This window comes from Tenrec ecaudatus, chromosome 11 (assembly GCF_050624435.1).
Source record: "Tenrec ecaudatus isolate mTenEca1 chromosome 11, mTenEca1.hap1, whole genome shotgun sequence".
In the NCBI taxonomy this organism is placed as follows: Eukaryota; Metazoa; Chordata; class Mammalia; order Afrosoricida; family Tenrecidae; genus Tenrec; species Tenrec ecaudatus.
The window spans coordinates 105,853,012-105,875,093 of NC_134540.1; the positions used below are offsets into that span (position 1 = coordinate 105,853,012).

At 47.5% G+C, this 22,082-nt stretch overlaps 1 protein-coding gene across 12 annotated transcripts in view; it reads left to right on the forward strand.

The window, feature by feature from the left end:
* DOCK9 (dedicator of cytokinesis 9) overlaps positions 1 to 22,082 on the forward strand; it is a 330,985-nt gene that overhangs the window by 112,251 nt on the left and 196,652 nt on the right. For 3 of the 12 annotated variants that reach the window (XM_075563466.1, XM_075563464.1, XM_075563470.1), the window contains exon 1: positions 880 to 1,134. The exons of 8 other annotated variants lie outside the window; for them this stretch is intronic. In XM_075563466.1, coding sequence (XP_075419581.1) covers positions 1,009 to 1,134 — 126 coding nt within the window. In that variant the 5' untranslated portion in view covers positions 880 to 1,008. Of the gene's footprint in view, positions 1 to 871; positions 1,135 to 22,082 lie in introns of those variants that run through there. One more of the 12 variants, XM_075563474.1, reaches the window with a different exon arrangement.

The window sequence follows — 22,082 nt, forward strand, 5'->3', positions numbered from 1 at the left end:
GGTTTCAAACTACTGATCTTGAGGTTAGCAGATCACTATGCCACTGGGAACAATGCAGGTAACCCGCTCATCTGGTGAATTTTAATGTTAATATTACAGTGAATTTAGTTGCAGCCTTTACCATCGCACAGGACACTATTTGATGTACTTGTCTTCCTCCTGTAACTGGGTTAAGTTTTACAAACTCCGGGCACTGCCTTCGAGTTGATTCCAGCTCACAGTGAGCTTAGAGGGCAGGGAAGACCTGCTGCTCCTGTGGGTTGCCAAGACTGTAATATAACGGGAAGGGAGAGCCTCATCTTTCCCCCATGGGGCAGTTGGTGGTTTTGAACTGCTGACAGTTGCCATTCCAAGCCCAGCTCATAGCCAGTGCGCCATCAGGGCCCCTTTGAGTTTTCCCAGCTCTGGAACCTTACAGCACCTGCCCCCGCCCCGCGCCCGCTGCTGTGGGGCGCTGGTTTCGCTGTGGCCACAGTAAGCGGCTCCCTGCTTGTTCTTCCATGCTGTGCGCAGCAGCCAGACATTTAGGGCTGAGCCATAACACAAATGAAAGCCTTTAGCAACTGTTATCATTTTAGAATGACCGGACAACGACTTAGCCTTCTGAATCGATTTCTCTTAAAACACAACCCCCGCCCCTTTTTTCACATGGATTCTGCCCACGCTGTGTGGACAAGACACAATAAGGCCCGTTTCTCCCCGCGAGGCAGCGCGCGCCGCGCATTGTACAATCTGGGCTTGTTTTCCTTTGGCTGGTGCCGGGGATCCTCCCATTTCCCGAGGAGTAGCACGCCCCGGGGCCGGCCCTCGCCGTCAAGCCTTCCCACCACGCCAGGCCCTGCGGCGGACAGGGCTTCCAGGCGGGGCCCAGCCAGCGGGCTGACCACTTGTGCCTGGGAGGCCAGCTTCCTTCCCTCCCGCGGGCCACTGGCATGCGTCTGCCCCGCGCGGCCAGGGGTTCCCAGCTGTCCCCCTTGCCGGCGCCCTGACTTGCTCTCTCAGCCCAGAATGCAGGCTGATAAATGCAGAACAGGCAGCAGAAACGTCAAGAAAGAGCTTGTGATCGAGTCTCCGCTGCAGTACAAGGATGCAGCGCAGGGAGACGCAGATGTGGAGAGCCCCGGGCCAGTGCCGGTAAGGGGGTCTTGCCCGGAGCGGCATGCTTATCTGCCATGTGGTCGTGAACCTGGCTCCCCTCCATTCCTCTGAACCCCCTCTCTGTCCCTGGGACCTGGCTTCTCTTCTTCTTCAGAGATGTGTTGATGGTTTGTTGGTGAATGCGGTTCCCAGGAGGCTTCTTTGTAAGAACAGTTGTGTATTGTTCAAGAGCATGTCCCATCTAGCTGTGGAGCTTCCACACATGACTCAGGGAGGCACTTTTTGGCTGCCTTCCTTAGGTTGAAAAGAGATCTACTTGACCAAAATTAAGAAAGAAAGCAAGCTTGTATATTATGTATTTATACTATTTGTGAAAATTAGGAAAGACATTTGGGGGCAGGGTGGTGTGTGGGGGGATGTATTTAAGAACATAACTGTTGAAATCAGGTCCAATATGTTCCTTGTCACGCTGTCTTAGCACAGGTGTGACTTTGAACAAAGTAAGAAAGGGCCCGAACTTGGAACCGACCTGTAGGGAAATTGCTTTTCTTCGCACCGATTGAATGCTTAGCTGTTTGGGGAGTCAAGTGCTCCCGTGGTCCGTCAAAGGCAGGAACGGGAAAAATGGTTGTGTTGTTATCAATGAGTAGGTTGCGCTTCTCTTTTGGAATTTCTTCAGGACAATGAGAGCACATAATTTTTCTTCAGGACAATGAGAGCAGAAACCACCAACATGCCGAGGAGACAATGGGGCCTTTCAGATGACCCGCTTCAGCAATTGTCAAACTGTGCTACTTGACTTTAGCATGTGGGCTCAGTGGTTATTGTCATCAAGGGTTTGCATGCTGATTTAATTAATTTTTAATAGTGTCTTCAAGGATCGGAACTTTAAATGCCCTTAATGATGGCTTTGATTCATGTTGGATTGCTGGCCTTGGTGACACATGTGGCTTACATTGGATTCACTTGCAAATTACATGTATTCCTCACCCTGCACTGGGGAGTCAGTAACACACAGTTTTCCCTTTCACTCTCTGGAATGTATTGCTTAGAGATGTTATTCATGATCTTGGATTCTTTTCAGCTAGTCTAAAGCTTGTTTATCTGCTGAGTAGCTTGAATAACTTAACCGGTTAACTCGCTCAGCTGACGTACGGAGCTTATGATCTGAGAGAGGAAGCCGTGCGGTTTGGCCTCCCTAGTGAATAGCCAAAAAGTCTTTTGCCAGTGATTCTCCAGATGTGGAGGAATACTTGTCCGGAGGATTAAGAACGCTGTAAAAATGAGCAGCGTGATTTTCAGTGTAAAGTCACACAAATGACTTTTAAACATGTAGCTCTCTTCCCAGGCTAAAAATGTAAACTGCTCCTGTTAATTGTTTCGGCCAAAGCTGACTGCCTCCAGCTCCTTGGACAGCTGTTTTCCCGCAGCTGACAGGAGGCCTGGGGAGAAGTCTCTGGCCCCGGCACCTGCCCAGGGAGGGTAGGGAGCGATGACGGCCGTTTCTTATCTTCTAGTGTGGCAGTACTCCCCTTCTTTCTGAGTTGTGAGAGAGACGCCAGACGAGACTCAGGGCCATATACGCAGGGCCTTCAAGTGGCCGGTCCCTTTAGCATGGCTAATTGCACAGAGCGTAACTTGTCTCTCAGGACGTTTCTTGTTTTAAAGTAGGCTTACACAGCCATGAGAGCTGTTTGTTTAGCGATGTTTAGTATTCTAACGTCCCCGAACCCAAGAGTTGGTAAGAATCCCCCCTCCCCCACCAAAAATCCAAGCCTACTACCATGGAGTCAGTTCTGACTCTATGTCCCTGAAGGTCAGGGGAGAACTGTCCGGTAGGGTTTCTAAGGTGTGTCGATCTTTATAAGAATCCCGGTAATGTCGTGCTAGCCAGAAGAACAGCGGTTTGAAACCACCAACCGCTCTGCAGGGAAAGCGGGAGCTTTTAACTCCCATAAAGATGAGCCATCTTGGAAACGCACGGGGCCACGCTAACCTATACTGGATAGAGTTGCTATGAGTCAGATGGACTCCCTGACAGTGAAACAGTCTTTACAGAATCAGGCTGCCTCATCGTTCTCCCTTGGAGCGGCTGACAGGAGTGAACCACAGACTTCTCAGTTAGCAGCCCAACCCATTACTCCTTCAGAATGCCCTAAATCTCTAGATCATGTACATAAAGTGAAGTGTGTGGAGAGATGTTTAAACATAGGCAATGGGCTTCATCCAAGAGGTGGCACTTTGAAATGTAGTTTTACTAATTTTGCTTATACATTCAAAGTCTTTGGGCAAAGTCTTGCACGGTTTATAAAACATGAAAGTAGTTAATATAATGAGAAATACAGGTAGGATTTCTTACTGCAACAAGAAACAAAGAAATGGAGGGAAAGCACTCTTACCATATGTGCCTCCATTGGTAATGTGATGTATCATATTTCCAGACATTTTCCTGTGAATCCCAAAGCAAAATGTGTGTGTGTGTATGCGTGTGCGCTTGTGTGCACACTCTGAGGGGCCCTCGTGGTGTAGTGCTTACACGTTGGGCTGCCATCCACATGGTCGGCTGTTTGAAACCACCAGCCACTGCGCAGGAGAAACTGGGCCTTCTACTCAGTAAACAGTCGCAGTCCCAGAAGCCCATCAGGGTCACTGAGTCAGCGTCTGCTCGATGGCAGTGACTGGTAGTCTTTTATTTGGTATGCTTCTTCCCGATGTACCTTCTCACTGCCACCTAGTCAGGTCTCACTCCCAGCCACTGTTGAGGAGTTCAGTAGAGTTGCGGTTGTGGTTGTCTGAGACTGTGAACTCTCTATGGGGGTGGAAAGTATCCTCGTTCTCCCCAGAGTACCAGGTGGTTTCGAACTGCTGACCTAGGAGTGAGCAGCCCAATGAGTAACTAACTCACTCTGCCACCAGAGTTCCAGGTCAGTGGACTAGAACCATACATTTCTGCAAGCTGATTTTCTCTCAAAATATACTCAAAACAGCCTTCTTTGTCACCACATGTAGATTCGTGTCATTAATTTTAATGGTTGTATAATACTCCACCAACAGGCAGCAGCACGATTTCATGGCATTGCCCCCAAGTTCTTTGCTACTAGGAGCATTGCCCCTGGGAATGTGTTGGCAAACAGGATCTTAAAACACGTGTACCAGTCAAAATGAGTATGTTTTCTATAAAACTGCAGCGGTTACCTCTCGCCATGCTATGTGAAACTAATATTCTCCTCTGCCAGAACGAGAGTTGAGGTTCTTTTTCGCAGTGGCTCCTTGTCCAGTGTTTCTAAGAGACGTGTATTACAAACATGTCCCAGGTGCCAGGCTCTACTTAGAGGCAACTACAGAAACCGAGCTCCAAACTCTCTGCTACAGAGTCAATTCAGACTCACAGCGAGCCTACTGCACAGGGTATAACTTCCCTGGGAGTTTCCACGGCTTAATTCTTTATGGGAGCAGAAAGCCTCGTTTTCCTCCCAGGCGCTGTCAATGGTTTCAAATTGCCGACCTTGGAGTTAGCAGCCCAAGGCATTGCCCACTACGCCACCAGGGCTCCTTGCTGTAAGAGCTGTATGCGATGCACATTATCAAGTGTGTTGGCTGCAAGGCCGTAGGTGTGTCCCTACACTGTGACAGTCAATGAGAAGGAAGTGCCTGATGAACTTCCTCATTCCTGTCCCAGGCTCGCTGCCAACCCCATAATGACTTTGTGGATTGGGAATAATGAACCAACGAACAATTGGAGTATTCTTGGTGGTTCCATGTTAGCTGTCTTAAACTCCAAGTAGTTACTGGAAATAATATTTTTGAATTGTTACTGCACAGGAAAGGTGTGGCCTCACATCAAAGGGGTGAGATTTACATGTCCCTTGAGTGAGACCTTTTAGTTTTGTAACTTTCATGAAACAGGTAAAAGCCCCAGTGCAGCTCTTATTTGGGAACTTTGAAGGTTGAAAGATTAATCGAGCCCAACTGAGTTTTTACCTGCTGGGTGTGCTCATTAATATATATCGATATTTTTGACATGTTTGTGGGATCATGAGGTGTAAGTACTTGAATGATGAAATTCACTTCCATGAGTCAATGTCAAGTCTTAGCCGCTTATAGGATAGGTCAGGGTAGAACTGTCCAGTGAGCTCCTGAGGCTTTAACTATGGATGAGACTAGAAAGCCCTAAGGGGTGGGGGTGGTTTCGTACTGCTGACCTTGCAGTTAGCAGCCCAACATATAATCATTACGCCACCAGGGCTCCTATTTGAATGGCTACTGTAGGTAAATAACAATGTGGGAAGACAGTGTGTGTACGTGGGAGTAGAAAGGAGAAGGAGACATGGTGTTCTGGTTGAGTAAGTCAATACCTTACTCAGGAGCTCTGTTATCTCTTTAAGAGTAGGAGACTTGGTGTTCTGGTTGAGCAAGTCAATACCTTACTCAGGAGCTCTGTTATCTCTTTAAGAGTAGGAGACTTGGTGTTCTGGTTGAGCAAGTCAATACCTTATGCAGGAGCTCTGTTACCTTTTTCGAGGAGATAGATAATGAATCGAGGGAACAATCTCAATCTCTGAACATAGCACCATTATCAATGAGGCTACCAACTCGAAGGTGTAAGCTGTGAGTAACGACCGTGCTGCTGCTAATATTCGGTAAGACTGTAGATTACTGTGATTGAGTGAATTAAAGTCTACTTAGGCAGAAAAGAAAATCTCTCTAATTATTGACACTTCAATGATATTCTTTATTTTTTAAACTAGAAGGCAGATATGTTTATGGATGTTAACAAAGTTGGTTGTTTTTATTTAATTTTTATTGTGAATTAGATGAAGGTTTACAGAGCATATCATAGTTTTACATTAAAAAATTCATACCCATTTGCCTTAATTCATCTCCTGAAAACCCTTCTCTGTACCATACCTTATCCCACTTGCTTCCTGTGGTTCCTGTTGCATTTCCGCCTCCTTCCTAAGCCTGTGAACGTTGCCCTTGGTAAATGCTGCTCTTTTGATCTTGCATGGTTGAGTATTCTAACACCGAGTTCTAATAACCTGAGGGAGGTTCCGGCGTAGTCTTAGGGGTCTCTCCAGTCTTTATCCTACTGGTGTATCCAAGCCTGGTCCCATTTGTGATTTAGGGTTTTGGTCACATTTTTTTTCTGTGCTATCCAGAGGGAACCCTTCCCAGGTGACCCTTTTCTGAGGAGTTGGTGGAGGGAGCTGGCCACCATCTAGTTCTTCAGATCTCAGCTTGGCAGGGTCTACTAGCCCATTGAACGTAATTGCTTCCATGTGTCTTTCTATTTTCAGTATTTTTCTTTCCTCTGGGAGAGAGGAAAGTAGTTGGACCTTCCCCCTCCCCCCCCCAAAAAAACAAACAAACCAAGTTCACTGCCATTGGGTCAAAACTGACTCATAGTGACTGTAGAACAGGGTAGAACTTCCCCTGTGGGTTTGTAGGACTGTAACTCCCTCACACAATCATTACGCATAGAAAGCCTCATCTTTCTCCTCCAGAGCAACTGGTGGTTTCAAACCCCTGACCTTGAGGCTACCAGGCAACTCCTCACCAGCACACCACCAGGGTTCCTTTTGCTTCTGGCTTCAGTATCCAGAAAAGAAATCCAACTCCACCCTAGCCCATGACTGATGGCCACAAGACGAAGCGCAGACACGGCTCTACCAGTGCTCTGTAAATGGCTACTTAGGAGCTTTTAAGACCCCAGGCAATGATAATATTCAATTAGTTGGATTTTTAAATATTGGGTGATGAAAAGAAGTTAATTTAGAGCCACAAACCTTCACTGCGCTCTTTGTTTTTCCCCTTCGCTTGTTTGCTCATTTACGCGCACGCACGCACGCGCGCACGCACGCAGGCACGTAAATCCTGACGCTTGCCAGGCTTACTGTGAGTGCCTGGGGGACGCAGTGTGAATGAGACGGACCCCAGCAGCTAGGCCTGGGCCGGGACGGGACTCATCCTCCCTCAGGCTTTGCAGATGGCACTTACCAGGCACAGTGCGCGCTCATCTCACACGTCCTTTCCCACTTAGGTAGACGACACTTAAATCATCAGCAGCCCCAGCAAGGACGGTGCCCTGACTTTTTCGCACCTAGAGCAGGCATAAAAACCAGCTGCCGTTGAGTCAGTTCTGACTCATGGTGCCGCCAGAGCAAAACTGGGCTCTGCGGAGTTTCCGGGTTTGAAAGGAGATGGTCGGGCCTGCCTTCCGAGGTTGCGCTGGGAGGGTTCAGATATGGAACCTTTGGTTCCCTGCCGAGTATGGTCACCCCTCGCAGGGAAGCAGGCATCACCCTGCTGCAAAGAAGGAAGCGAGGCTGCTGACCATTCGGTGAGCCAGTGACTTGAGGGAACCTCCTGCCTGTGTGCACAGAAAAGAGTATTTCGTGGCAATGTTGGTGGGAGGACGCTCTGGGTGCTGGGAGGACACATGTTGATGGAGGGTCAGGTGGACTTTCATGACCACACAATTCATAGGAAACAGCCTCATCTATCAAGACCCCGAGAGAAAGAGTTTCCACAACTTGCATAGCGCATTAATTATGATGTTGAGCTCACTCTTACCTTCTGAAGTTACTGATTGTATAAAACACTCAAATCCACCCATGGTCTGGCATGTTTCTTGTGAAGGGAGAATGGCTGGCCACTCTTGTTTACATACAAAAAGAGAGTTAATGTCGTTTCCCCTCCTTTTTGGTGTAATAAAGATAGCAAAATTTTTTAAAAATAAATCATTTTATTGGGGCTCGTACAACTCTTATCACAATCCATACATACATCAATTGAATAACGCACCCTCATACATTCATTGCCCTCATCATTCCCAAAATTCGCTTTCCACTTGGGTTCCTGTAATCAGCTCAGCTCATTTTTCTTTTTCCCCCTCTCCCTCCCTCCCAAGATAGCAAATTTTTATATAGTGTCTGCCTCTGTGGTTACGAGTTGGTGGTTACAAGTTGGGCTGCTAACTGCAAGGTCAGCAGTTCAGTTTTATCAATGACTCTGAGGGAGAAAGACAGGGCTTTCTACTCCGTAAAGAGTTACAGTCTGGGAAATACACAGGGAAGTTATCCCCTGTTCTATAGGGTCGCTGTACGTTAGCTCAACTTGGCTGCAGTGAGATCACCTCTGCCATGCAGTGATGTAAGCATCCTGGAGCCCTGGTGGCGTAATGGGGTACCAGTTGGGATGCTAACCTGTTCACAAGCTCAATGGTCCAAACCCACCAGCTGCTCCATGGAAGAAAGGTGAGGCTTTCAGCTTTTGTAAATGCAGAGGGACAATTGTCCTCTGTCCTCATAGGGTTACTATGAGTCGGAATTGACTAGAGAGTAGTGGGTTTTGGTGGGGGTGGGGGTGGGGGGAGGCTACTAAGTAAATTTATGGCAGTTTGTGTGTACCAGGCAGCTCCTTCTAGAAAGATCTGGTGATCTATTTCTGAAATACCAGCTGTTAAAAACCCTCCAGAGGAAAATTTCAAATTCTTAGGGACCCCAGGCTCTCTGAGGACATGAAGGATTGATGAATTCCTGATGTTAATGCCTAGAGATAAGCCTTCAACCAAAAATATCCCCTGATGTCTTCTTTAAACCAAACGATAGTCTCCTTTATACTAGTCAAAAATGCCTGCCCCGAGCATTGTGATCTTCTAAGAAAGACATGAAATCAAGGTGACAGCAGCAACTGGAAAGGTTTAAATAGGAACCCCGGGAGGTGGGAAGTTTACCTTTAATGTCGAATGCGCAATTTAGAAAAAGAAAGAAAAGATGGATGTACAACTCGAGCACGATAATCGACGTCATTGAATCGTACGTGTAGAAATGGTTGGGTTGGGGTTGTTTTGCTGTGTATGTTCTGAACAAAAGCAAAATAAAATTAAATGAGCAAATGGAGGAAGGGGGCAAGCGAGGAGAGCAGTGGGAAACAAGGAAACCGAATGGAGCCGAGTTCTTCTCGCCTGCAGAATAGCGCTGTCCGGACCTGGCATCCTGGATGGGCACTAATGTCTGAGCCCCCGTTATAAAAATGGTTTGGGGTGGTATCCGACCTCCTAACTTCACAGGGAGAAGAGAGAAGGGAGATCATTAGCATTGGCGGCTGCCACATGTTAGTTTCCAGGAGTCAGAGGTGAGACAGGCCTCTACCTTCCAGTCTTTTTCACAAATTCTGACACCAGCCATGGTTCTCCTGTCGTTGCTGTAGTTGTTAGGTGTTGTCAGGTCAGTTCTGACTCAGCATGACAGAATGACACACTGCCCGGTCTTGCACCATTCTTATGCTTGCTGTCATGTTTGAGCGCATTGTGTGGCCACTGTGCCTAACCTTCTTGTAGGAGGTCTTCTCCCCCTTTTGCTGCCATTCCGCTTCACTAAGCCCGATGCCTGTCTCCAAAGACTAGTCTCTCCTGATAACATATCTATCTGGCTTCCCAGAAGCATTATGGCTGTACTTCTTTGAAGACAGCTTTGTTTTTCCTTCTGGCCGTCCATGGTACTTGGAATATTCTTTACCAGCACCATACTTCAAACACATAGATTCTTCTGCAGTCTTTCTTATTCAGTTCCTCCCACTCTCTAGTTATCTACTGGTTTCAGTGATTTGTTACAATAGGCATACAGAACTCCCAGACCATATTCACAATTATGAGCTCATTATGGAAATAACAGGTTACCGTTCATGTTCAGGAATATTCAGGATACAGTTCTTTGATAAGGACAGCCTTTTCTCAACTGTGCCCATAGACACACTTCTCTCTGGCCCTCAGCTCCTCCATTGACCTGGCCTCCTCCCCGCTTGAGAAACGGTTAGAAAGCTCTATCAGCTGCACCGATTAAGTGCCCAGGGGCACCCACTCCACCAGTAAGCTTTAGCTCTAGCTCCTAGCTCCGCAAATTTAACCCCCCCAACAAGTGCCTAGGTATCCCATTCTGCCAGCAAGCTTCCTACCCAAAAGCACTTGGCGAGAGGGGGAGCAGGGAGGGAGGGGAAAAAATGAGGAGCTGATACCAAGGGCTCAAGTGGAAGGCAAGTGTTTTGAGAATTATGATGACATGTGCACGGGTGTGCTTGACACAATTGATCTATGTATGGATTGTGATAAGAGTTGTAGGAGCCCCTAATAAAATGATAATACAAAATAATAAAATACCCCCCTCCCCAAAAAAATCCCCAAAAAGCACTTGGCTGTCTTGCTCTGGGGATCAGAGAGCTGACCACGCTGGCTTGTGCTTGTTCTCTGATTGTAATGCCTCTGCTGCTGTCACTGTTTGCTGCCGCTTCTGTCCTTCCTGGGCCATCTCCAGAGCCACAGTTTACTGTGACCTGGATTGAGGAGATCCCAGGTCTAAATGATACTGCTCCACTTGGTTCTTCATACTTGGTGATCATGAAATCCTCCTCCATGCCTCTGGTAAGAGTCCTTTTTAGCCTTGTGGGATGGCTTATAGTATGAACAAGAAGTCTAATTCCCTGAGTGGGCCACCAGCACATCTTTGGTATAGCCCTACTCAGTTATTTGGTGGGAGTTACAAAGACTGACCAGAAGGGTCTTGCTAAGTAATTTATAGCACAGTACACATTTCAATTAATTCTCACAACTTGCGGCTCTTATAACAATCCATACATCAGTTGTATCAAGCACATTTGTATATATGTTGCCATCATCATTTTCTAAACATTTTCTTTCTGTTTGAGCCCTTGGTATGAGCTCCTCTTTTTTCCTCCCTCCTTCCCTTCACCCTCTCCCACCATGACCCCTTGATAAATTATAAATTATTTTTATTTTCATATCTTAAACTGACTGCTGTCTCCCTTCATTCATGTTTCTGTTGTTCTTACCCTTGGTGCGGTGGGGGTGGGGGCAGGTTATATGCCAATCGTTATGATCGGTGCCCCCCCTTCCCCCGCTTCAGGAGGCAGTATCAAGCTGGATTCTCTAGAGGAGAAAAACCAATGATGCTTATATAAGGGGTACCCCCGAAAAAAAACAGAAAAAAACTCGGGTCAGTGGAACTTTACTCATACCCATTGTTTCTGCTAGACAAGCATCCAGCAACTCACTCTGAGTTAGTGCACCTATGGTGTCACCTGGGAAGGTTCTGTCTGGTCACAGTGAATTTTTTTCACAAAAGCTGTCTTGCTCGTACCTCAGTTTGTGTGATGGCCAATTTAAGAGAATGGCATGCAGCTTTGAAATTTTGTTTCCTGCTCAGGAAAAATGCTGCAGAAACTGTTGTGATGTTGAACACAGCTTACAAGGACAGCGCTACGGGGAAAACTCAAGTAAGAATGGTTTTCTCTTTTCTAACAAGGTATAATGTCAAACCTGGTTCTGGATGTCCATCAATTTCCTGAGTGGACGAAAATGCAGACAAAATTCATACACTTGTGCTCTAAGACCGATGACAGATCATTGAAAAAAATGGGGAAGAATGGAATCGCAGATTTGACAAATATATTAAGTGTAATGGAAAGTACTTTGAAGGTGATAAGGTTGTTTTGTAAAAAAAATTTAAATACCTAGCTTTGAAAAACAAATTCCACTTTTTTGGGGGGGTACCCCCTTGTATATATTTTTTAAATTTACTGTCATCGAGTTGATGCCAACTCCTAGCGGCCCTATAGCACAGAGTACAGCTGCTCCTAGCGAGACTCTTTATGGAAGTAGAAGACCCTGTTCTTTCTTCCACAGAGTGACTGGTGATTTCAAACAGCTGACCTTGAGGATCACCTTGTATCCACTATACTACCAGGGCTCCTTATATGTAGATTTAGAGAGACATTGATATCAGTTGTAGAAATGGGCAAGTTCAGGTCCAGTGAGGTTCTAAGTCAGTGGTAGAATGTTAAGCTGCTGACATCTCCTGACCTGTGTAGCAGTGGGTATGCTGAGTAGTAAGGTCCCAAGCTAGTGCTGCAGAGAGGCAGATGAGTCCAAAGTCAGAAGGTCAGATGACAGGGCGCTGACACCCCCCAGGATTGTTAGGCAATATGGCAGGACCTTGGCTCAGATCCAAGAAACCAGAGGTTGATCGAAACCCAGAAGAAAAGCAAGCAAAATTCCCCCCAGCGTGCCCTGGTGTTGGAAACAAGGCCGCACCACCGAGGAAACTTTCTTTCAGTTGATTATATCAGGGCTGGGACCTGAGAAAGCTTTCTGCATCCCACCCTAATCGTCTGACCACCAATTGGCTGTGCTTCCATTAGGTTCGGTCAGGTCAGGTGGACTGTTGTTGATGTCCAGTTGGTTCTGACTTAAAGCAACCTGACATACAACAGATTTTTACTTCTTTTGGCACTTTGTGGTACTTTCGATATTCTACATTAACACCATCATTCAGACACACTGACTTGTCTTCAGTCTTCTTTATTCAGTGTGCACATGGGGGATGACTAGGTGTTCACAGTGACACCACCGAAAATCCTGGCCCAGCCACGGTAGAGACTCTTCTTCCTCTTTCTATAGGCAAAGTGACTGGGGCACAGAGAGGTTAGGTAAATTATTCAGAACTCTACATTTAGTAAATGGCAGAGCCAGGACGTCGATTCTAATCAAGTCTTCCAAACTCCTAAGGTTGTGATGAAAAAAATCTTTTTTGGAAACATGTACAATTTCTAAATGAAAATGAACAGTTTCACCTCTGTGTGGCATTGAGATTATAAAGATGTAAAAGAAAAGTAAGACCTTATTGCCCTTAACTTAAAAAAAAAATAGTGAAGGGCCACATTGTAAGTGACAGTGACAACCAGATCGCGCAAGCGACAGATGGTCAGGCCTGAGGGATTGGACATATGAACAGATAGCGTTGGAGTCAGGAGACACTCTAATTTGGGGTGTCGTGCTTTATCCTCTCCTGGGAGGTTCACGGGACCATAACCTACTACAGAATCTGGGGGCATCTCATTTCCCTGTAGCCCCTATTGCTGCTCCTCAAAAGTGTGATCCGAAATCAATGAAATCAGGATTTCTTTTTTGCCAATGGAGTGTTTAAAGATTTTTCCATTTTCCCAAGAGTGCTATAGTTTTTGAAAACACACTCTAAAACCAAACTCCCTGTCATCGAGTTGATTCTGACTCATAGCAAACTCACAGGACAAGCTAGCACTGCCCCTGTGAGTTTCCGAGACTATAACGATTTAAATGCAAGTAGCAAGCCTCTTCTTTCCCATGGGGAACAACTGGTGGTTTTGAACTGCTGACCTTGCCGTTAGCAACCCAACATGTAACCACTATACCACCAGAGCTCCTCAGTCTTTGAAAAGTAGTGCCTAAATATAGTTGGTGCCTTGGGGTAGTCCTCTCCATCTCCCCCTAGTTCAGTTTTCTCATGTAAAACTAGAAGTAGATACTTGGAGTAAATCATCTCGAAGGCCTCTTCTGGGAAGAAAGCTCCATGTTTAAAGGGCAGCACTTTGACCAAGATAACTGTGGTACAATCAGGGTACAGTTTTAGTTTGAGGTTCTCAGTTGACTCAACAGCATATGGGCTTTGCATGGTCGGAGCTTTAAAAAGGGGATATTGGATTCCCACCCATTGTAAGAAATAGCGTGAAGGAGATGGGTTAGTCAAGCTGAAAATAAACGTGATAGCAGATTTGAGAGTAACCAGGAACTATTGCACAGGAGATGGTAGAAGACCTAGCGTAAGTCTACAGATGACACATTACTGGGTATAATTTTAGATTCAAGATGCTTGGAAATTACAGTCTCCACTCTCCAGACGTTCGAAATAGCCCTGTAATGTGATGTAGCTAGTTTAAAGTTTCTGTGAAACGTTTCAGTCGTTCGAAGTCTCTTGTGCACTCTTTCCAGAAAAGTGTGTTGGGTTGAACACTGGGTCTCCGGTCGACAGCTTTGCCAGGTTTCGGGGCAAAGAGTCAGGCCCGTAGTTTTGATTGGGGGTCTTGCTGTGGAGATCATGCTTCCGAGAGCCAAGCAGAAGCAAGTGATGCAAACAGCCTGCTTGTCAGGAGTCCTGGCTCCATCCTCACCGCAAGCGTGTGCGCATCACAAACTCACTGGCCTTTCTTTGGCAGGCCTGCATTGTGACCAGGCGATAACATCTGCCCTTTAGACTCTTCATCTCCCAGCGTGACCTGGACCGTGTTGTCAACTGAGTTTTCAGTCTTCTCTTCACGCGGAGCCATGCCTTATCATGCTCTCTTGCTGCTCTTTTCAAAACCCAGACACGATCGATCGTTAACGTCCTCCTGGACATTCTTAGTTGACTCTCCATTGTGGAGAAGGTAGACCATCGCCCATTTGACTCTCATAGCCTGGCTCTGAATTTCCTTGCTTGCCTCATCTCCAGAGACTTCCAAAATGCCAACCCTTGGTGCCGGCCCTTCCATCCCACCTGGTGGTGCGCTCTCACAGCTGGGCCCGGCTCTTCGTTTGGAATGTCCGTTGCTGCCTGCCCACTGCCAAGTGTCTGCTCCAGGGCTCGACAGCTCCTCTGAGAATCCTTTGAAATTCTCTCCACGCGTTTCTCACGCTCCACAGTGCTCCTGTGGCCCATACGAGTGTCTTTATGCCTGTGTGTTAGTGCGCATCTGCCTGATTGTAGCTAAGGTGCGTAAGAAGGGGCCTGCGCTGTACAGTTAGCACGGTTTCGCCCCCTTTGCTTTCTCTCTGACTCTGACCAATGTCAGAGCTTGCGGAATTGTGTTGACAAAGAACTAGTAGCAGGGAAGGCCTACGGGAGACAGGCTCTGAGGCTCATTCTCCTGCTCCATTCTTCTTCTTCCACTTGCTGAGGTGAGTGCACAATACCTGAATGTGCTGAATTGCCAGAATTCACTGTGAATTCACTGGCTCAGCCTCGGCAGCAGCAGCAATCACGGCAGCCACAACAAGGGGTTCAGGGAAAGCCCTTACTGCCTCTACAGATGCATTACCTGCCTCAGCAGTGTTTGCCTGCTCTGCTGATGTCTGATGGAGCAGTTGAGAGCCTAGCTCTCCTGTGCTGGTTTTTACATCTAAATAAAAATTGGACCGAACCTTTTATGCTAGCATTTGGGCCCAGAAGTACCCACTGTATCTGACCAAAACTCAAGTTTCTTTTCTCTTTTAGCCAGAAACCCTTTCAGCTATCAGCACCGCCTTCCCCCATGGCCACACATGACTGATGGCCAGTAGATGATGGTGGGAAAACCGTTTTGTGACTTTTCACCAGCATGCTAGTAAATTGATACTGTAGAGACACGGTAGCGGAGACCCGTGGATGCAGGTCATGAGTATAGATAGCCCTTCTTGGAGGGGCGTAGACTCCTAGAAGTGTTTTTGAGAAGGCGCTGCCGGGTCAGTTCTGACGCATAGTGGCCCTATGTTGACAATAGAACAACTTACTGCCCTGCAGCGTACCACGCTCACAGTCGTTCTGAGTGAGCCTACTGTTGCAGTCACCGGGCCAATGCATCTTGTTGCTTTGTAAAGCAGGATGTCCCTCTCCAGGGACTGGTCTCTCCTGACGGCGAGCTCAGAGTCTGTGAGGCAGCGTTTCTCCAGCCTTGCCTCCAAGAGCCTTCCGGCTGTCCTGTCCCAAGACACATGTGTCTGGTCATGTGACAGTCCCTGGGAAAGGGAAGCTGAGGACCTTAGAAACTCTGAACAACCAGTTGCCTTGCTTTTCAGGACCTACTGTGCAACTTTCCAAAACTGTCGCCCCCTCCCCCCAGTAAACACTGCAGGAAGATGATCTGTCCTTCATTTCGCGATGAATTTTAGAAATTCATCTGCGGTTTTATTTCATACGGTCTCTTCATCAGCATTGACTCGGCCCACAATAACCACACCACAGATGTGATTTAAAATGTTGTAGTCACAGAATAGTAAAAAGAAACCGGTGAAATGAGTTTTAATTTATATATATATATAAAGTCATTTTATTGAGGGTTCTTACAGCACTTATAATAATCCAAAATCAATTGTATCAAGCACATTTGTACATATGTTGCCGTCATAATGTTCGTTCTACTTCAGACCTTAGTATCAGCTCCTCTTTTTGTCCTTCCCCCTAAAATAATCGAGCTACTTTGTATCCTTTTCTTCATACTAAGTGTTTGACATTTCGGGTATAGTGCTCATCTGCAGCGCATCTGGATTCAGAACAGCCAACATGTAAGTGACGTGCTCATGAGTCACACACGACCCCCACCCAATGCCATCAAGTCGATTCAGACTCAAGGCCACCCTCTGGGATCGGTAGCTCCTGTGGGTTTCTGAAGCTTGGATTTTTACAGAAGCAGAAAGCCTCAGCTTTTCCTCAGGGGCCGCTGGTCGTTTCGAACTGCAGCAAGCAGTGCAAGTAATCCACTGCAGTACCAGGCTGTGTAGGTCCATGGATGATTCTTTCAGGGCTAAATTACCTCGAACTAGAAAGACGTCATTTGGAGGGTGGGTCATTGGATAATGTACCATATTTTTTTTATTCTATAGGCAAAATATAACCTGCATGATTTAAGTATAAGACTGAATTTTTCTTGGAATGATCATGTCTTTGATGTATCTGATGGTAATATAGATGAAGTAGAACCTAGCGGCATTAATATATATCCTTCAAGCTTGCTTCTTCGGGTAGATACAGCATTTGGGGTAAGCTTTTTAATATTCTGGCAAAAGTTTCTGGAAAGGCCTCTACATTTTTCTCTCTCCCTGGGCAGCTGAATTCAATGTACATTTCTGGATCTCAGCTCTTTCTCACCATAGTGTGGGGAAGTGGTCAGGGTTGCTCAGGAAGTAGTATGCATGCCTCTTGCACAGAGAAATGGGGGCCGGGGAGGTGCTTCCTGCCCTGGAAATTGGAAATGCCCTCCGGCTTATTGCTGGAGGGGGATGGGACAGGCCCTCGGCTGTGAGCCAGGAAAGCTGAGGGCCTGGATCTTTCAGTGTCATTTGTGTGACCTAAAGACAGATCACTTCTCTGAGCTTTGGTTTTCCCATCTGTAAAAAGAAAATTATACAGCCTGACAGGGTTGGGTGGGAGAGGGGCTTACATGTCTGTGTAAATTTAGCAAAACCGTGTGATTTAGGGGATAACCTTCTGTGAACTTTGAACCAGACATCATGATTGTTTGGTGAGTTCCTCCCTCCTCGGTGGGTTTTGTTTACTGTTTGTCACCAAGGAGATCCCCCAGGTCCTTAGGGTTTCCATTGGCTGCTTTCTCTGAAATGGGTCACCTCATTAGATGCCTCTGGGGGTTATAAACCTTCAACTTTTGGGTTAGCAGCTGAGCATGCTAACTGTAGGCATAACCCTCGACTGTATCGTGGACCTGATCAATACCCCTCTGAGGACAATAAAGGGCAAGGGCTACTCTTCCATTTGCAGATGCAGCAATTTCAAGAGGTTATGTAAGTTACTCACCCAAAGACTACACAGCCAAGAAGTAGTGCTAGCATTTCTGAAAAATCTTGTTTAGTATGAAATTCTCTTAACCCAGCCTATAGGCAGATTGGGATCTCCTGGAGGATTTGTTAAACTCGGACTTCTGCTCCCCAAGCCCGGAATTTCGGATGCAGTCGGCCTGGGGTGAATTTGTACTTCCAGGTTGTTTCCCCCAGGTCAGCAGTTCGAAACCACCAGCCACTGGTCAGGAGAACGATGAGGGGTTCTGTTCCCATAAAGACGTGTTGACTTTGAAACCCACAGATGTGTAATTCTCATTTGCTCTGTAGGGCCGCTGTGAGTCAGAGTTGACAAGAGGGTCATGAGTTTGTTTTGTTTTGTGAGTGGTCTCAGGTGATGGTCTGACCTCACTGTGAGATCCTGCCCTGCTAGAAAGGGACTCTGGGGAGGTGCTGTCCAGGAGGTGCTGGGCCCTAACCACAGGTCAGCAGGTCCAATCCACCAGCAGCTCCATGGGAGAACTCCCAGAGGACTTACAGTCTCAGAAACCGCACAGGGCCACTCACTATGAGTCCCAATCGACTTGGTGGCAGTGAGGTTTTTTTGGTTCTGTTTTCTGGCATGAACATGCAGAAAGACACTTTTGTCAGCGAGATGTGTTAGGAATATTCCACGCCTCGCCCCCCTCGTATGCCTTAAAATAAGTCGTTGACAGTATATTGTTTTGAAATGTGACTAAAACTGGCTTTGGGAGCTGCTCAGTCCAATGATTCGACCTCTTCATTTCTGTGTTCTGAAAATGGCTTTTGGTGACATAATAAGAAGTAGGAGTTCCAGGCCACAGTGCCAAGGAGGGGGGACCACGGACTGGACTGTGGAGTGAATGCCAGGGAGCATTATTTCCACAGCCGCCATTGGGCCTGCTCTTCTTGCTGCCCTGATCACTGCTCAGGGGTGTGTGCGGCTGCACAGCAGGAGAGTATGTAGCTGTGGGGCTGCGGGCTGAGACCTCGGCTGGGGGGGGGACCCCCCTCAGGCGCCCTGTGTGCCTCTCCCTTGCACCTTCCTTTGGCTCGCCTCAGCGCATCCCCGTTCGAATAGAAAGCAGGCACTTCAGTGGCTGTGTTGGCCAGTGAGCTATTCCGATTCCAATCACCCTTTGTCCATGAGCCGCCGTCGCACAGGGCGGCCGCCATTCCTCCAAACCCTCGCCTTGTCTCCATTTCTTCATTCACATTCTCGGCAGCACCCCGTGTTCCGCAGCTGTGAGTCTCAGTTCATTAGCATTACTCGTTTATTCCCTTTAGTATTCGCTCAGTTTCCATCACGCCGTTGCTGGTGACGTCATGTGCCCCGTGCTGTTGCTGTCAGGTGTTCTCATTGCATCCTCGGATCTGTTCGGCAGCAGGGGCGTGGTTTGGGGACCACAGTTGTCTGTGTACAAACGAGACCTACAAAGCCCCGGATCTTTCTCTCTCCTCAAGTGGGTTGACCTTGAATGTCCGAGTTTAACCGACACAGGCCTTTTTGACGAAAGACAACCAGCTTCAGGGACAAGTTCTTGCCGCTTGGTATACTCTCTCTTTCTAAGTGCTCTCTAAAACGGCGGCTTCAACAGCTGATCCGTATTTATAATGTTAAAAAAAAGCCAAACCGGTCTTCGCAAGTGTGTCATTGTTGGTGTTAGTCTGTTCTGGGGATAGCGCCACACGTTTCGGCGTGAGAAATATATTTAGATGTCTGAGTTTGGCTTTCATGATGCATTCGCTCAGCCATCCGCCAAAGCATTAACTGTTGCCGTTTAGTGGGACTGTGAGCATGCTTCGAAATCCAAGCCAAGAAAGCTTCTTGTGTCCGTTTTTGTCTGAGGCACACTGAGAATGCAAGGGCAACGCTAAGACACAGGCACCGTGTAAGAACTAAAATGCAGGCTTCGATCTGCCGGCATCACTTCCCAGAACCTAGGGGAAGTCATAAACCGCCACCTGCCTGAGGTCTTCCATCTCTGCCAGACAAAGGCACTCGACGGCACAAAGTCAGCTTCCGATGTTTGCACACGCGTGTGGTGCTCATATTACTCAGCCCTGCCTCGTTCCCAAGAGCACATGCTTCTAGCCGGCTAGGGATGTGCTTGTTCCCCACCCACGGGTGACCCGTCGAGAAAAGAGGTGTCTTGCAGAAGGACGCTCTGATTGTATTTTGAGTATCATGGTCACCCAAGTCGTCGTGCTGTGGGTTAAGGAAAGAAGTTCGTGTCTGTGATCAGTTGATGAGAAGACCTTCGTCTCTGGTTGGCGGATGGTGTGAGATGCAGTGTTACAGGTCAGTCCCTTGCTCCTCTCTTCTCACCGCGGCCCACCTGCTGCTTCGACTCACCTTCACCACTGCCCAAGCGGGCCCCGGGATGGACAGCCCGTATCCCGTGGGAACTAATCATTGGTAGCCCCTCGAAGGGATGTTGTTGTGGAGTGCTCTAGAGTTGATTCCAATTCATCCTACCCCTGGCAACGCAGAGAAATGTCCTCGAGGACCTCCTCGGCTGTGATCTCTAGGGCTTTTCCCATGAGCTGCAGGGCAGCTTCAAACCATCGACGCCTCAATAGCTTAGCACTTACCCGTCACACCTCCAGGGCTCTTTCTTCCATGGGGACGGAAATGACGGCGGAGGGGCAGAGGTGGAGCCCTCCAACGTCACAACTTGGGAATCCCACAAAATCTAGATCTGTCCATGAACGTCTTCCTTTTCTCTGCCTCGAACCCCACATCCGCCCCGAATCCTGTCTTAGTCATCTTCTAAACTCTGCTCTCACAGCCTGCTTCCCCCGTCAGCCCAGGTGGTGGCAGTGATTATGCATCAGGGTGCTCACGAAGGTCAGTGGTTCAGAGCCACCAGCCTCTCCAGGGGAGGGAGACGAGGCTTTCTAATCCTGTCAAGAGCTGTGGCCTTGAATTATACATGGAGAGTTGTTGACTTGGGGGAATGTTTTGTTGTGTATGTTTTTGCCACAATTGGAAAAAAATAATCACACGAATCACAAGGCGTACCAGAAGAACACGTTCTAAAATTGATCGTGGTAATGATTGTACAACTCTTCTTGATACGATTGAACATAAGTTGCACGCTATGTGCATGAAGTGCCAATAAAACTGTTAAAAAGATGTTCCAGTCTCGAAACCCACATGGACCCTTCTACCGTCCTGGAGGGTCACTGTGAGTCAGAACTGACTTGGCTGTGGGTTTGCTTCCTGAGGTTTTCCCTGGAGTGGTGCTGTAGAACAAGCGTTGGCTGATAGTGGCAAGGTTGGCAGTTCAAATCCACCAGCCACTCCTCGAGTAAAGATGAGGCAGATTGTCTCTCTAAAACTGTACAACCTTGGAATTCCTATGTAGCGCTCACTAGGAGTCTGAATCGATCCAGTGGCAGTAGGCTTGGTCTTTGAGTTTTCTCACTCATCCAACATACATTTATTTGAAAGCCAACAATATGCCAGGCATTAGCAGTGAATAAAACAGAACCGTCTTTGCCCCTTGGGGGGAGTCATCTAGTTGGGAAGTAGTAGAGCCAGCCGCCCCTCCTGCATTCATACTGTTCACATGTTGACACACGGGTCTCCCCTCTGCTGGATGTCCCGCTCCCCGTGCTGCCCCAAAGACCTGCTCAGTGCACATGGCCATGCTCAGTAAACTGCCACCTGCCTGAGGTCTTCCATCTGGAAAACCAAGGCACTAGACTGAATCATCTCAGCTTCTGGAGTTTACACACGTGCATGGTGCTCGGATTACTTAGCCCTGCCTCTTCAACAAAAGCACATGCTTCTAGCCAGTAACTCTGTGGGGGGATAAGCACAGAACTCATATAAAGGTGTGCGCCTGAGGAGGGCGGGTGGCTGTGGCTGTCCTGTTGTTCACCCCAAAGAGAGGAAGATGAGGGTACTTTAAGTGGTGAGTACCAGGGGCTTCAAGATGTTCTTGGAAAAACTCCACTATCTTTTACCATATACACTCGAGTATCAGCCAAGGCACCTAATTTTACCCCAAAAGCTGCATTTAAAATGTGCTGGAAAACTCGGCTTGTACTTAAGTATAGACGGTAATTCCATTTCCCCATGAACGAGCCTGACTCCTGTCATGCCCAAGGCGGCCCTGCAGAAGGCGCCCTGTGGCCACATGCTCAGCCCCTGGCTTCTGCAGCCCTCTCCTCCTTATGGCACACAAGGACCGTCCCCTTCCCAGTGGCAGGGCTGGTGTCTGTGGGACCACTGAGAGACGGGCCAGTTTGAAAATGGACTAGATATTTGCTAAGGAACTTTATCCTGCAGCTAACCAAGAGGGCATCAGAGCCGTGCAGATACACCCAGGAAGTCCTACATTTTTCATATGCAGCACAATGGATCTCTCATTTCTTAAAATACCACCTTCCACTCACGACCGTTTCCTGAGTTTGCGACTTCAAGTAGGTGTTAACATGTAATTACTGAGAAGCTAGGTCCAGAAATGATTGTCAAGTTCACAGGAAGCTATTGAGTCTGAGGGACGATCAGCGGAGAAGTAAAGCTTTGAACTTAGCCCTTCCCAAGGTTTCTGAGGTCTCTTACATGCTGGGCCAAAACTGAGCTCATTTCGTGGGC